Source organism: Pistacia vera, unplaced genomic scaffold (genome assembly GCF_008641045.1).
Source record: "Pistacia vera cultivar Batoury unplaced genomic scaffold, PisVer_v2 Contig1220, whole genome shotgun sequence".
NCBI lineage: Eukaryota > Viridiplantae > Streptophyta > Magnoliopsida > Sapindales > Anacardiaceae > Pistacia > Pistacia vera.
In genome coordinates this window covers 1-16,569 of record NW_022195272.1, presented here as the reverse complement: position 1 = coordinate 16,569, position 16,569 = coordinate 1, and the positions used below count along the sequence as shown (strand labels likewise).

Sequence of the window (16,569 nt, the reverse complement as noted above, 5' to 3'; positions counted from 1 at the left end):
ATCATTTTGCGCATAATTATATTATTAATTAAAAAAAATTGTTATTTTTTTTAATTTTATTATTAATTTAAAATCGTGTGGTCTAGACCATATGATAATTTTTGGAGCTTAAAGGGTGTAAGCGTTTTAACGCTTAATAATTATAAAAAATTTTGGGTCTTTACTCTTTCAACTTTTATCCTGTTAAAACTATGAAAGAATCCTAACGTTACGGGTTTAAAGTAATTATCAATATGTAAGGGTTTTTTTTTTTTTTTTTCCAAAGATTTAGATATAACTCAAGGGATATAATATATATATATATAATTCATGCACAATTTGTCTTATTTAATATATTCATAAAATTAATTCTGAATAATATTTCTTGTAATCAAAGACAAAATGATCTCAGGTTTAGTTATATCATTGTCTGTTATGTTATTAATTAACTAGGATTTACCACAGTAAAAGCATGGAGGCTGAGTTCCATCCGACTCAGGTCCAAGAGGCTAAAGTCCATGAGGCTGAGTTGGTCCAAGCGGCTAAAGTCCATGAGGCTGAGTTGGCCCAAGACGCTAAAGTCCATGAGGCTGAGTTGGCCCAAGACGCTGAGTTCCATCCGATTTTGGTCCATAAGAGCCAGTTGATAACCTATGAGGGTGCGCTCCATCCGACGCAGGCCCATGAGGCTGAGTTGCTCGAAGAGGCTGAGGTTGAGCATAACGATTGGATAATTAACATGAACGGAGACTTGGAGCCTGGTCCTGAGTGTTGTATTTGTAGAGTCCCGAAAAATATTCGTAAAGTCAACGAAGAAGCCTACACTCCTCGAGTAATTTCAATAGGCCCTTTTCACTTCCGTAAAGAAAAAATGAAAGACATGGAAAAGCAAAAAGAGAGATATGAAAGAAAGTTTTTCGAACGAACAACTCCTGGGAAACGTGATCAAGTTTTAGCCTTCATCAAAGAAAACGAGCAACAGATACGAAATTGTTATGCAGAGACCTGTGAGCTTCAGAGTCATGAATATGTAATGATGATTCTACGTGATGCTATTTTTATCATAGAGCTGCTCTTGAGGAATCATGAGAGGAATAGAAGTGACTTTTGGTTAGCTATACCAGCAGAAAACATTGCTTTAAAGATGGACTTGCAATTACTGGAAAATCAACTTCCATATTTTTTACTTGAGGGATTATACAAATTAGTTGACCGAAGCCCTTCCTTCATTGATCTTTGTTTTAAATTCTTCAGGGATCAGATGTTTGATAGTGTACCTCACCTAGAAGAGATTAAACATTTCACCGATTTGCGAAGAAGTGCTCTACTGAAAGGCTACCCGGAGAAGAAATGTAATGATCGTGAATATTCTGAATTTCATTTACCCTGTGCGGCGAAGCTACATGAATCAGGAGTGAAGTTTAAGACTACGCATCAGTGCTTACTTGATATAAGATTTGAAGCAAAAAAGTTAATAATACCACATTTAAGAGTTTATGACGAGACAGAAACTATACTTGGGAACATAATGGCTTTGGAGCAATGTCATTATGTAGATAATACTCCCGTTTGTGATTATGTTGGACTACTAGACTCTCTTATCGATACTAAAAGCGATGTGGATTTGCTTGTTAAGGAGGGAATTATTTCCAATTATCTGGGCGAGAAAATGGCATTAGTAAGTTTGTTTAGCAAACTTTGCTCACATACGCCTGTAAATAAACATTCTTACTATGAGACTGTTCCGGCACTGAATGCGCACCATTATTATCTTTGGAACCAGCGAAAGGCAATCTTGAAAAGAATTTATTGCAGCGATTTCGCGAGAATGTCAGCAACTGTTTCAGCTACTGTACTCATGATACTCACTATTATACAAGTCATATGTTCTGTCGGGCAATGGGTCAAATAGATGCATTTCAAAGACCGTTGGAGAGGTACAGCAACTGTTGCGGCTGCTATAGGCTTGCTACTCACTTTAATAAGTGCAGCGAATTCTTTCCTCAGATAGATGTATTAGATTAATTCATTATGTTGCATTTGAAGCTTTGTCGATTGTATAATTAATAATAAAGTCTTGCTATTTATATATTATTCACTTTTTATATATGTTTATATGTTTAATCATTTACCATAACCATCTCTTAGGTTTTTATTCCAACTGGACAATTCTAATTCGCAATTAGGGGAGGCATGGTCAGTCGAACAAATCGAGGATGAGAACCAAACCAGGAAAGTTACACAATCCAAGATGGGTCAAGATCGAGCATGTATCTTTCCAAGAGATGGATTGCTCGGCAAAAATTCATCGCAAATGAAGCTTCAGTGCAAGGAAAGTTCAGGGAGATGCCATCGGATGGCCTGGATATGAATGAGGACTTGAGAAAGTCGAGCTTCTGAATATAAAACAGCGCTGCTTGGGAGGCAAACTAAGTGGTTCCATTGTTTTTCATTTGTTTGTTGTTTTTAAATTGTTAGTTTTCTTATGATTAGAATGATTTGTAAGTTTGTGTGTTTTTAGGTGTTTCGAGTGAAATATCGAACTAAGGCGAAAAGGAAAAATTTACAGTTTTCGCCACGGCGAATACATTTTGCAGAAGAGGAATCAAAAAGTCCCAGACCCCCACGGCAAAATTGTTCTTTCGCCGAGGCGACGTGCTCATCTAGAATTTTTTGCCATGGCAAACAATTTTCTTAGCCACAGCAGACAGGGTAAGCGAAATTGAATAAGGGAATTCGCCGCGGCGAAACATTTTTTCTTCGCTACGGCATCAACTGGGTTGAATATTGTTACAAAATAAGAATTTCGCCGTGGCGGAAGAACGATTGTTAATATAAATAGTTCATCGCAACTCTCATTTTCGCGAAAAACTTCCAAAAGCATCCGAGAGCCACACACTTCCACCTTAATCCAGAGTTTCTCAGTGAATTTCGCACCTATACCTCACTTCTTAACCCTCATAAACACCGAAACAAATCATTTTTAGCAAGGATTTTTGCAAAAATTTGAAGAAAATTTTTGAAAACCCTTGGTTTTCAAAATTGGGGGATCTGCAAATGGGGACCAAGAATGGTGAAGCGGTTGGTGAAACATATTGGGTTGTAAGATTTCTGGTTCTCCAACATCTAAAGTTACTCAATTTTGATTTCAGTGCTTTAAGTTTGAAATATTGTGTGAATAAGTTGGTTGTGGATCTTTGGTGAAGTTTGTGTATGATATTGATTAAAAGAGTATAGATCTTGATTTTGTTGGTGTTGAGTGAGGTTGGGTTTTCGATTTGGGAGTGTTTTATTGGAGTGGGAAGAAGAGTGAATTTGGTGGGTCTAGTGCAAAATTTTTTTTGAAACTTTGGTGTATTTGCAGGAGTGATTTTGGTCAGTAGTAAAGGGCATTTAGAGTTGAATATGGTTGAATCCTTAGTTGGGGGTGCATTTGGGTATCACCAAGCAAACCAAAATGCCACTCAAGGTACCTTCCCAGGTAAGGAAAAGGAAAAAATAGACAATAGAGTTTTAGTGACACGGCTCGCCAATATATGAAGGAGCAATTCAAATGAAGGATAAGGGGGTGTTATGTCGAGTGTGGATTGACACAGCCATGCCACGAACAATGGATGAGGGAGAACGTTGGGAGTTTTTAGAGTGAACCTGAACATGCGGCCATAGAGCGATAGTGAGAGATTTTTGTCACCTCCCTGAGTGTGATCCTGGGCATGTATTTTTTAGGGGATTGATGTGCCATTGATGCAAAATGTCATCAATGATTTTTACAACGGCCTTCGATTAACCGTTGATGAGTATCAGAATTAGAAGAAAAAATTAAAGAGGATGAGATACTTAAGGTCATAGCAAAAAACGGATACCCTGGGAGATTCGAATAAGGGAAGAAGTGCATAAGGAAAATGATCTGATACGATGGTTGTTGTGGCAGTACTTGGGTGCGAGGATGAGATTGGGACACATATAGTTCAGTAACTTTTGAAAAGGCAGTGTTGCGTTTATTTTTGCCACCGGAAAAAAAAAATGGATTGTGGGATATTATCATGACGAGTATATAGAATGCCCAGCAACCAGGGTGGAGGGAGCTTCTCTTTCCCACATCATCATCACCGAGCTGGTGCACTCGAGGGAATAGAGAAGTCGAATGATGAACCCACTATTATCCTGCACCAGTCCTCGAACCCAACTACTATAAAAAGCATCTTGAGTCGGCCACCCAGTGAAGGACCCAGATCCGGACAAAAGATGAGAGAACCACAGAAGCTACCACATCATCCAGTTGACATCCAAATAAAGGAGCTACTGTAAGATTTGTGGCAAGATGAAACAAAGGAATGACGTTAGGGTTGGCTAGTAGAGCAGACTGGAGATGTAGATATGGAACAAGTGCTGCACAGCTAGACATTGATACTTCAAGCTAATGGGCAGACTGGGATTTGATGAATGGAGGGGCGTCGAAGAAGAAGATTGACGACAACGGAAGAAGAGGAGGAGGCCAAAGAAATAAAACTGAGCACTGTTTTTAGTTTATTTTTATTTTTAGTGTATTGTCTTTTATTTTGTACTTGAACTAATTTTCTTTTTGTTTGGATTGTTAATTTTGTTTGAACTACTTAGTTGTGGAAGGGCGAGATTTAGGATGGTAACATAGATTAGTCAGTGAAATTTTTAAACATAGTGGACACACATAATTTCAATTGTTTACAAATTATGGGGATGAGAAAGCCAAGTGAAACGGGTGTACATGCATGAGCGAAATTCTGAATTCACGGACTAATCAGGGGAACTATTGTACTTTGTTGAAATTCGTTTTTCTTTCTGAATTGTGCTAATGTGACATTGGGGACAATGTCATCTTTAGTTGGGGGTAGGAAAAATTTGAAAAATTTTTTATTTGTGTTTAGTTGTTTCATGTTTGTGTGTGTTATGTAATGGTGAATTACAAGTCGTATCTAGATGAGAATAGGATTATTGGGATTCTATGTTGAAAAATGTTAGCATGCTCAGTTTATGTTGGGTGACTAATTTCTTGAGGTTGTTAAGTGGTTCAACCCACCATTTTCATTATTTCGGCATGCTTAGATTCATTTTATGTGGTTAGGTAAAGTTGATAATGTTGGTGGACTTAGAACTAGTGAGAAGTGTTTGGGTGAAATTCTAGGAATAGACATTATTGAGGAAGTTGTCTAAGCAGTTTTTCGAAATGGTGGAGCCTTCCAACCGACCATAATTTTATCCCTAGTGACCCCTTCGAGCCTTATGAAATCATCGTTGCCATTTCTTGTGGCAACCAATAATGCCAAACCTTTCACCCTAAACACCGTTCGCAACCTTAAGAGAATTCTAAACCTAAGGCAAACACAAAAGAGCTTGAGAGTTGTGTAAGAGGCTACCAACTAAAAGATTAGTTGGGGGTTGTGAAGGAAGACAAGAGAATAAGAAGGGGTTAATAACCTCAATAAAGACATTGTTGCTAATTAAAAAAAAAAAATTTGAGAATGCATGCAATAGCAAAATGAGAAGTGCACATGTTTGAGGGTTTAAAATGGTTGACATCTTGAGTGGTGGTTGAGAAAGAAAATGGAAGTTGATATAAGTCTTGGTGTTTTGCTTAAAGGAACCGAGTTCTCTTGCTGTTATATCCTTCCTTTCTTGGAAGCCTACTAACCGAGCCAAACGTTACAAGCCTATAAAGACCTTTTGATCTTTAGTGATGTCTAATCCCATTAGTGGAGATGAGTTCGATACTAGCCTATGGGTCTGTTGCCATTTGATAACTTTGTATTGTTGCATAAAATAATCGCAGAAGGTGGAATATGGACTGAAGTGGGGATCACTACTCGAAGGACCATAGAGAAAGACGTCAATGCAACTTATAACTTCTTGGAGTTGTGAACATTTTCTAATAATAATTTTTCAAAATCTTTGAGACTTATATAAAATCTAGGGCAGGTCGTTGTGTTAAGTTGAGTCCATGTTTCTAATTTCATTTCGATTTTGTGTTTTGTGTTTTTGTTTGTTAGTCGTTTTTTTCTATGTCGTGTTTTGTACCTGATGCTCCGGGATGAGCATGTCTTTGTTGGGGGTATGATAACCGCGGATATACTAGTTTTATTTAGGCTTTTTGGCGGATTTTGGATACTTCTTAGTTTTGTTTATGCCTGAATTGCTACTTAATTCCCCATATTTCTATTTCAGGCCAAAATGTGTATTTGAGCAATAAGGGAGCATTGGAGTTTTTGGACCAGAAGTAATGAATCTCAATATTGGGGAAGTTCTGAGCGGAGTTGAAGCACTATGAAGCTTGTTCCCATGGGAAACATTCGAAGATCAAAGATTCAAGCAAGGAAGCAAGGAGGGCAATTCTATAAATTCAGAATTTTCAGAAGGTCGCCGCGGCAAGGTTATTCTTCGCGCGACGCAAGAAGTAAGCACGAGATTCCACTGAGCTCATCGCGCGATGAAATTCTCTTTGCACGACGAAGTCTACGAAATTTGTTTCTCCAAACACACAGTTTTATTTTAGGAAAGTTTTAGGTTCTTGGGTGAACTATATATAGAAACTTTGCCATTTTGAGAGGGGGTCGTCTATGGTCGCCTAGTTTGGTTTTGTTTTAATGAGTTTGACATTTTGGCGAGAGAAAGGGAAAAGATTTGAGATTAATCTGTGGATTCTCAACTAGGGGAAGATCTGTTCTTTTCTCTTGTTTCAATATGTTGACTGCTATGTTTACTGTTTTTCTTGCATGTTGTGTAATTTAGTTATGAACAACCCATTTTGGGTTAAGGTTTTGATGTAATTCAGTTTTTTAGGATTAATCAATTGATTGTTGTTGCTTTTACATCTATTGCATAGATTGTGTGGTTATTCTGATTTTATGTGTGACAATGATGAGATGAGAAATGAATCATGTTGAGCTTCTTGGGTAATCACTATGTAGTATGAACGCTAGAGATAGGTTTGAGAATCAATGAAAATAAGCTAGGATTCCATTAGCTAATGAACTTGGAACTATTAATCTTCAAATTTGGGTGCGGAAGTTAATAGGGAAAGGTAGGAATTCATAGTCTGAGAAGTATGTTTTAAAACTTAGGGAATCGATTTACAATCCGTGCATGTGAGTGTAGAAGTAGCATAATCTACAGAATTAATCCATAGAGTCCGATGAAGTCCAACCCTAACCGTTTGCTTAAATTGATATTACTCGTCCTTTAAATCTTGCTTTCATTAATTAGTTATACTTAGTAGTTGTTTTCAGTTTAGTTCTAATCTCTCCCATAAACAAAACAATTTTCGGTTTTCCAACATGAAAAAATAGGAAAATCATTGATAACAACAATCCTTGGGAACGATACTCACTCATGACTCTATTACTTTTGCGACTAGTGTCACTTGCTACACATTACATGTTGTAATACAACGCATCATTAAGCATGGATGGCCGAATCCATAGGAAGATCTCGCAAATCAAATCACGCTTTACTTGAATCAACAATATTTCTCTTATTCAAATGATGGGATCATTGTTGATGGGATCACTGTTGATTTATTTTGAAATATCTCTGATACTATTTCAAAACAACTATATATTGTTACAAGATAGAGAAAAGTGCAACAAATAAGCTATGTGCTTAAATAAACCAAACAATAACAATAATCTATGTATACAATAATATTATTAATATAATTGGAAGTCATAACTACTATAAAAATTTATAAAGCTAATAAGTTAAAAAGTGGCTTGTCGGTTGGTAGGTGGGAGAAAACTGTATTGAGTGGTAAAGGAAATAAATTTAGGAAAAAAATTGAAAGTAGTTTGTTGAATCAGTTATGGGCAATAGAGAAAGAACAGATTAGGATCAGATAAAGAAGGGTTTAGTTTGATAGCTCAAAAGAAAGAACGAAGTTTAATTATTTGATGAATTGGGAGTTTTTTTGTAATCTACTTTTCATTTACAAAGAATTTATAAGGTCATCTATACAAAATGATAGGGCAGGGGTGAGCATGGGTAGTGGGTAGAACCAGAATAGGAACCTACCAGAACCGACATTGTGGGGGTAGGTTTGTTTCTTTCCAATTTTTTTTTGGAACCGTTATTATGCAGGTGCGATTCCGATTCTATATGTGTAGGAACCAAAACTAGAACCGGAATCGAAACTTATGATGGGAACCTGAAACGGGTACCCTAGTGGTTACCCGCCTGGGTACCCTGAATGGAACCTATCTTGGAATTGTCCAAGTACCCGAGTAGGAACCTGTATTGGAACGTGGATTTAAATAAATATCAGTAAAGAAGGGGGTCTTTCGTAATTGGTTTGCGAGTGGCTAGGAGTCACCCACCTGCCAAGCCCTACGTGATTTAAGGATATCTCCTCAACAATCAGCCAATGGGAAGCAGAGGTAGAAATTGTACGGCACCACGCTTATTGATTATAATCATACTCAAAAATCTTATATAAGCAGAGGGCTCCCTCTCTCTTTTCGGGTTCAGATACAAAAAAACACTCACTCTCCCTCTCTGTATTTCTACTGTCTGATCACTATAACACGACTTGATTGTAATCTCTCATTTATAAAATGGAAGTGGACGTAGGATTCGCTTTGAGTATCCGAACACTTTAAAAATCATCTCCCATTTATTACTTATTTTCCATTCATGTGTAATTTTAGGTCAACTTAACACTTTGTAGTGCGAATGGTGGTGTTAGAAATCAAGCATCAACAATATATTTATAAAATAAAGATTTCATGCTGTGACATAAGTGAAATCTTATTTCATCATTCTTTTCATTATATTTAACGTGCCTTTACTTTATCTATATTTTTTTAAAAATTGAAATAGGATCTAGTGGCTGACTTTATCTCCTTTTTAACTAATGGATGAAATATATTACAATCTAAGAATGAAAATCGTATTGGATTATTATTCTCAATCATTTCTACAAATCAAATACTACCTAATACTTTCAACCTAAATAAGTTGAAAGAATATACATTTTTAAAAAACTAAAAAAAAAATTAATGATAAAAGTGGTTGCAAATAACAGGAATGCGATCCGTGATTGTAAACAATTTTATTTGTTTAGTAAATTTTCTATTTACAAAGTGAAATTCTAATTAATATGATTATTGACCTAAGTACACATTTATTAAAGGATGAGTAACAAATAATTATTTTTTAATTAATGTGCGTTAACACACAATATGTTATAACTTTGGATTATAACTTTTTACATATAATTTTATTATTTAAAGTTAAATTTATATAGTGTTCTCTTTTAGAAATATCGACTATTATCAAAAAAATGACTATCAATTATCCAGCAAAACTTAGATAAGATTTGTCGCGTTGAGTTGATGTGGCATTTAACATATTTTTTTAATTAAATAATTTTATATTAATTAAGTAAACCCCACTTAATTGAAGTGAGTCTTACTTATCAGAAAATTGGTGAAAGTCAACATGTGCTTTAAGAGAATATTAAAGCACCGCATGAAATACAGGTGAACGTTCAGTCTTGGATAAACATTGGATGAAATTACACTAGATCTTTTAGTCCTTCAGTTTAGGCCTGTACACTGGTTAAAAGGCTTTAGCCCAGGTGAAGTCTTCACGTGGGACACAAGTGTTGACTTAATTAGCTATAGTCTTCCTTGACTGTTGGACGTTCGCGTGTTAAATAAGCACATTACCGAGATGGAAGTATGTCATATATATATAGATACCATAAGTTTAATTGGCATTTCTCTGTGATTAGAATATATATTTGAGAGGGCTCTGGTGCTATCGATTACTTATTAATTTCCGGTCGAAATATTCAGGTACAAATGCACACCTGTTACATTATTTAATTATATATTCGCGTTCTTTTTTTCACCATTTTGGCCAGAAGAAAAATCCTAAGTTATTTGTTATTCGTATTTAAGCAATTAATAAATGATGCATAAATAACATGTTCTAAATTGTAATTACAATGCATCAAGTTTTTGGCGCCGTTTTCGGGAATTGATTTGTGTGTTAACATTGAATTTTTCTTGAGTTAGCTAGATTGGAGCTTTATTTCCGTTTTATTTTTGTTTAAGTGTTTATTAGTTTAATTTTTGTTGTTCTTTTCTGTTAGATTGTGATCTCATTTTTTTTTTCTTTCTGTGTAGTTTATGTGAAGAGCTAGATGTAAGCCAGTGGTTCCTATTGATCTAGAAATTGAAAGAACCGCAAGAAAACTTAACACAGAAAGAAGAGAATGAGAGGCCGTAGTTGTTGAGATGGTAGAAAATAGAACATTAAGGGAATTTTCAATTCCCTTAGTTGATGGCAGTGGGTCAAGTATAACTAGACCAGCAGTATCAGTCAACACTTTCGAAATAAAGCCGACAATCATCTAGATGATCCAGCAGTCGATACAATTTAAAGGGGATTTGAAGGAAGATCCAAATCTACACATAGCAAACTTTTTAGAGATTTGTGATACCTTCAAGTCCAAATGAGTGTCAGATGACGCCATTAGATTGAGATTGTTCCCTTTTTCATTGAGGGACAAAGCAAAGGCATGGTTAATGGCACTATCACTGGGCACGATTGCAACCTGTAAGGAATTAGCACAGAAGTTCCTGACCAAATTCTTTCCTCCAGCAAAATCTACGAAGATGAGAAATGATATCACATTGTTTCTACAGGAAGAGTCTGAATCTCTATATGATGCTTGGGAAAGATACAAGGAACTAATGAGGATGTGTCCACACCATGGGTTGCCAATTTGGATGCAAGTCCAAACGTTTTATAATGGAATGATGGATAATGTGCAAACTATGGTGGATGCAGCATCGGGAGGAGCATTACAAAATAAGACATTTGAAGAGGCCTGTGAGTTGCTTGAAGTATTGGAAAGCAACAATTATCAAAGACCTAATGAGAGGATGCAGCCAAAGAAATCTATGGGTCTTTATGAAGTTGATGCGTACACGACCATTTCAGCCCAACTCACAGCACTTCAGAAACAGTTGGGAAGTATACAGGTAAACTCTATTCAAGCACCTCAACTAACTTGTGATTTTTGTGTAGGTAGTCATGTGAGCAGTGAATGTTAAGTGGGGAACACGTTTGCTTCAGCGTCTACATCATCAGAATAGGTTAACTACTTGGCAGGAAATCAAAGACAACCAAATAATCTGTTCTCTAACACGTATAATCCTGGTTGGAGGAATCATCTGAACCTATCTTGGGGCAATCAGAATCAGCAGAACAATCAATGGAACCAAAGAGCAATGCCAAACAACCAAGCAGGGGTGAACAATCAACCAGGAGAGCAAAGAATGACAAAACTGGAGGATATGTTTGGAAAGTTAATGCAAGAGACCACAAGTTTCATGAATGAGACCAGGGTGAATTTCAGAAACCAAGGGGCATCCATTCGGAACTTGGAGGTACAAGTGGGCCAATTGGCCGATAAGCTAAATGATAGACCACAGGGTTCCCTACCAAGCAACACAGTAACAAATCCATGAGAACAAGTGAATGCAATACCCTTAAGATGTGGAACAGTCTTGGGAAAGGTTGAGAAAAGAAGGAAGGATGAAAGTCCACTAAGTACAACGAAGGAAGATTTGGATGAAGAAGTGGATGAAGAGATCATTGCTGAAGAAAAACTGACCAGGATTAGGAAAGATGAACAAAAGCAAAGGAAAGGAAAAGTCCCAGTTCCCGAGATACCACTAGGATTAGCACATCACAGTCCTCCGGTGTCTTTTCCTTAGAGGCTAAGAAAAGAAAATCAGGATAAGCAGTTCATTAAATTTCTTGAGGTATTTAAAAAACTACATATTAACATTTCTTTTGCAGATGCCTTGCAACAGATGCCGAGCTACGGGAAATTTCTCAAGGACATTTTGTCAAATAAAAGTAAATTGGAAGAGGAGGAAACCGTGATGCTTACGGAGGAGTAGAGCACCATTCTACAGAAAAAGCTACCATCGAAACTCAAGGATCCAAGGAGTTTTACTATCTCTTGTGTTATAGGAAATATTACTTTTTATAGAGTTTTGTGTGATTTGGGTGCAAGTATAAATCTTATGCCTTTTTCTGTTTTTAGGAAACTAGGAATTGGTGAAGTAAAGCTGACAACCATGTGCTTACAAATTGTAGATAGATCTATCAAGCATCCGAGAGGCATTGTTGAAGATGTATTGGTTAAGGTGGACAAGTTTATTTTTTTGGCAGATTTCTTTGTATTGGATATGGAAGAAGACAAGGAGATCCCCCTTATCCTGGGATGACCATTTCTGGCTACTGGAAGAGCCCTAATCGACGTACAAGAAGGGAAGTTGATCATGAGGATGCAAGATGAAGAAGTGACATTTAATGTCCTTGAGTAGATGAAAGTTCCACCGAAGCGAGAGTCATGTTTAAAAATTGACTCGATGGATGAGTCAATAATGGAAACTTCCCAACTTGACAATTCTAATTCGCACATTAGGGGATGCATGGTCAAGTCGAATCAAATCGAGGATGAGAACCATAACCCAGAAAGTTACACTACATTCCAAGATGGGTCAAGATCGAGCATGTATCTTTCCAAGAGATGGATTGCTCGGTTCAAAAATCATCAGCAAATGAAGCTTCAGTGCAAGGAAAATGTTCAGGAGATGATGCATCTGGATGGCCTGGATTGACATGAGGACTTGAGAAAGTCGAGCTTCTGACTATAAACAAGCGCTTCTTGGGAGGCAACCTAAGTGTTTCCATTTGTTTTTCATTTGTTTGTTGTTTTTCATTTGTTTAGTTTTCTTATGATTTAGAATGATTTTAATTTTGTGTGTTTTTAGGTGTTTCGAGTGAAATATCGAACTAAGGCGAAAAAGGAAAAATTTTACAGTTTTCGCCACGGCGAAATACATTTTGCAAGAAGAGGAATTCAAAAAGTCCCAGACTTCCCCACGGCAAAATTTGTTCTTCGCCGAGGCGACGTGCTCTCTAGAATTTTTTGCCATGGCAAAACAATTTTCTTCGCCACAGCAGAACAGGGTAAAGCGAAATTGAACTAAGGGAATTTCGCCGCGGCGAAAATTTTTTCTTCGCTACGGCATCAACTGGGTTGAATATTTGTACAAAATGAAGAATTTCGCCGTGGCGAAAACTATTTTATATAAATAGTTCATCGCAACTCTTCATTTTTCGCGAAAAACTTCAAAACGCATCCGAGAGCCAACACTTCCACCTTTAATCCAGAGTTTCTCCAGTGAATTTCCATCCCTATACCTCACTTCTTAACCCTCATAAACACCGAAACAAATCATTTTAGCAAGGATTTTTGCAAAAATTTGAAGAAAATTTTTGAAACCCTTGGTTTTCAAAAATTGGGGATCTTGCAATGTGGACCAAGAATGGTGAAATCGGTGGTGAAATCATATTGGGTTTGGTAAGATTTCTTGTTCTCCAACATCTAAATTACTCAATTTTGATTTCAGTGCTTTAAGTTTGAAATATTGTGTGAATAAGTTGAGTTGTGGATCTTTGGTGAAGTTTGTGTATTGATATTGATTAAAAGAGTATAGATCTTGATTTTTGTGGTGTTGAGGAGGTTGGGTTTTCGATTTGGGAGTGTTTTATTGAGTTTGGAAGAAGAGTGAATTTGGGGGTCTAGGTGCAAAATTTTTTTTTTGAAACTTTGGTGTATTTGCAGGAGTGATTTTGGTCAGTAGTAAAGGGCATTTAGCGTTGAATCTGGTTGAATCCTTAGTTTGGGGGTGCATTTGGGTATTCACAGTCAAACCAAAAATGCCACTCAAGGTACCTTCCCAGGGTAAGGAAAAGGAAAAAATCTAGACAATAGATTTGTTAGTGACACGGCTCGGCAATTATATGAAGGAGCAATTCAAATGAAGGATAAGGGGTTTATTGTCGAGTGTGGATTGACCACAAGCCATGCCGAACAATGGATTGAGGGAGACGTTGGGAGTTATTTATGAGTGAACCTGAACATGCGGCCATAGAGCCGATAGTGAGAGAGTTTTATGTCACCTCCCTGAGTGTGATCCTGGGCATGTATTTTTTAGGGGTATTGATGTGCCAATTGATGCAAATGTCATCAATGATTTTTACAACTTGCCTTCGATTAACCGTGATGAGTATCCAGAATTTAAGAAGAAAAAATTTAAAGAGGATGAGATACTTAAGGTCATAGCAAAACCGGATACCCCTTGGGAGATTTCGAATAAGGGAAGGAAGTGCATCAAGGAAACTGATCTGATACCGATGGCTATGTTGTGGCAGTACTTTGTGTGTGCGAGGATGATATTGGAGACACATTATAGTTCAGTAACTTTTGAAAAGGCAGTGTTGCTTTACTTTATTGCCACCGGAAAAAAAAATGGATGTGGGGAATATTATCATGACGAGTATATAGAATGCAGCCCAACCAGGGTGAGGGAGCTTCTCTTTCCCACATCTCATCACCGAGCTGTGCACTCGAGCTGGAATAGAGAAGTCGAATGATGAACCACTTATTCATCCTGCACCAGTCCTCGACACCAACTACTATAACAAGCATCTTGAGCGTCCACCCAGTGAAGGACCCAGATCCGGGACAAAACGATGAAGAACCACAGAAGCTACCACATCATCCAGTTCGACATCCAGAATAAAGGAGCTACTGTAGTAGATTTTGGGCAAGATGAAACAAATGGAATGACGTTAGGGTTGGCTAGTAGAGCAGACTCGGATGATGTATGATATGCAACATAGCTGCTGCACCAAGCTAGACATTGATACTTCAAGCTTCTAATGGGCAGACTGGGATTCTGATGAATGGATGGGCTTCGAAGAAGAAGATGACGACACCGAAGAAGAGGAGGAGGCCAAAGAATAAAACTTGAGCACCTGTTTTGTAGTTTATTTTTATTTTTAGTTGTATTGTCTTTTATTTTGTACTTTGAACTAATTTTCTTTTTGTTTTGGATTGTTTAATTTTGTTTGAACTACTTAGTTGCTGTAAGGGCGAGATTAGGATTGTAATACATATTAGTCAGTGAAATTTTCTAACATAGTGGACACCACATAATTTCAATTGTTTTACAAATTATGGTGATGAGAAAGCCAAGGAACGGGTGTACATGCTATTGAGCGAAATTCTGACTTCACGGACTAATCAGGGAACTATCTTGTACCTTTGTAAATTCTGTTTTTCTATTCCTGAATTGTGCATAATGTGACATTGGGGACAATGTCATCTTTAGTTTGGGGGTAGGAAAAATTTGAACAAATTTTTTATTTGTGTTTAGTTGTTTTCATGTTTTGTTGTGTTATGTCAATGATGAATTACATAAGTCTATGATGAGAATAGGATTATTGGGATTCTATTGTTGAAAAATGTTAAGCATTGCTTCAAGTTTATGTTGGTTGACTAAATTTAGCTTGAGGTTTGTTAAGTGGTTCAACCACCATTTTCATTATTTCGGCATGCTTAGATTCATTTTATGTGGTTAGGTAAAGTCTTGATAATGTTGGTGGACTCTAGAACCTAGTTGAGAAGTGTTTGAGGTGAAATTCTAGGAATAGACATTATTGAGGAAGTGATCTAAGCAGTTTTTCGAAATGTTTGAGCCTTTCCAACCGACCATGAATTTTATCCCTAGTGACCCATTCGAGCCTTATGAAATCATCGTTGCCCTATTTTTCTTGTGCAACCAATAATGCCCAAACCTTTCACCCTAAACACGTTCGCAACCTTTAAGAGAATTCTAAACCTAATGCAAACACAAAGAGCTTTGAGAGTTGTGTAAGATGCTTACGAACTAAAAGATTAGTTTGGGGGTTGTGAGAAGGACAAGAAGAATAAGAGGGGTAATTAACCTCAATAAGACTATTGTTGCTAATTAAAAAAAAAAAATTTGAGAATTGCATTGCAATAGCAAAAATGAGAAGTGCACATGTTTGAGGGTTATAAAATGGTTGACATCTTGAGTGGTGGTTGAGAAAGAAAATGGAAGTTGATATAAGTCTTGGTGTTTGCTTAAAGGAAACCGAGTTCTCTTGCTTAGTTTATCCTTTCCTTTTCTTTGAAGCCTACTAACCGAGCCAAACGTTACAAGCCTATAAAGACCTTTTGATCTTTAGTGATGTCTAATCCTCATTAGTGGAGAGTAGTTCGATACTTAGGCCTATGGAGTCTGTTGCCATTTGATAAACTTTGTATTGTTGCATAAAATAATCCGAGAAGTCGGAATATGGACTGAAGTGGGGATCACCTACTCGAGGGACCAATAGAGAAAGATAGTCAATGCAACTTATAACTTCTTGGAGTGTTGAACATTTTCTAATAATAATTTTTCAACAATCTTTGAGACTTATATAAATTCTAGGCAGTTCGTTGTGTTAAGTTGAGTCCAATGTTTCTAATTTCATTTTCGATTTTGTTGTTTTTGTGTTTTTGTTTGTTAGTCGTTTTTCTTATAGTCGTGTTTTGTACCTGATGCTCAGGGATGAGCATGTCTTTAGTTTGGGGGTAATTGATAATCCGAGGATTATACTATTTTATTTAGGCTTTTTGGCTGGATTTTGGATACTTCTTAGTTTGTTTATGCCTGAATTGCT

General features: G+C 36.8%; 1 protein-coding gene and 1 non-coding gene across 2 annotated transcripts; one reads left to right on the top strand and one right to left on the bottom strand.

The window, feature by feature from the left end:
• Positions 1-451: 451 nt before the first annotated feature.
• LOC116115519 (UPF0481 protein At3g47200-like) lies at positions 452-1,891 on the top strand. Its single transcript, XM_031401664.1, has one exon. The coding sequence runs from the start codon at positions 452-454 to the stop codon at positions 1,889-1,891; it is 1,440 nt and encodes a 479-aa protein (XP_031257524.1).
• Positions 1,892-10,625: 8,734 nt separating this feature from the next.
• Positions 10,626-10,732, bottom strand: LOC116115540. Its single transcript, XR_004125679.1, has one exon. It is a non-coding gene; the product is annotated as a small nucleolar RNA R71 (small nucleolar RNA).
• Between the last annotated feature and the right edge of the window lie 5,837 nt (positions 10,733-16,569).

What these genes read in the sequence shown, in the direction of transcription:
- LOC116115519 (XM_031401664.1), top strand. Translation starts at nt 452, where the DNA reads ATGGAGGCTGAGTTCCATCCGACTCAGGTCCAAGAGGCTAAAGTCCAT.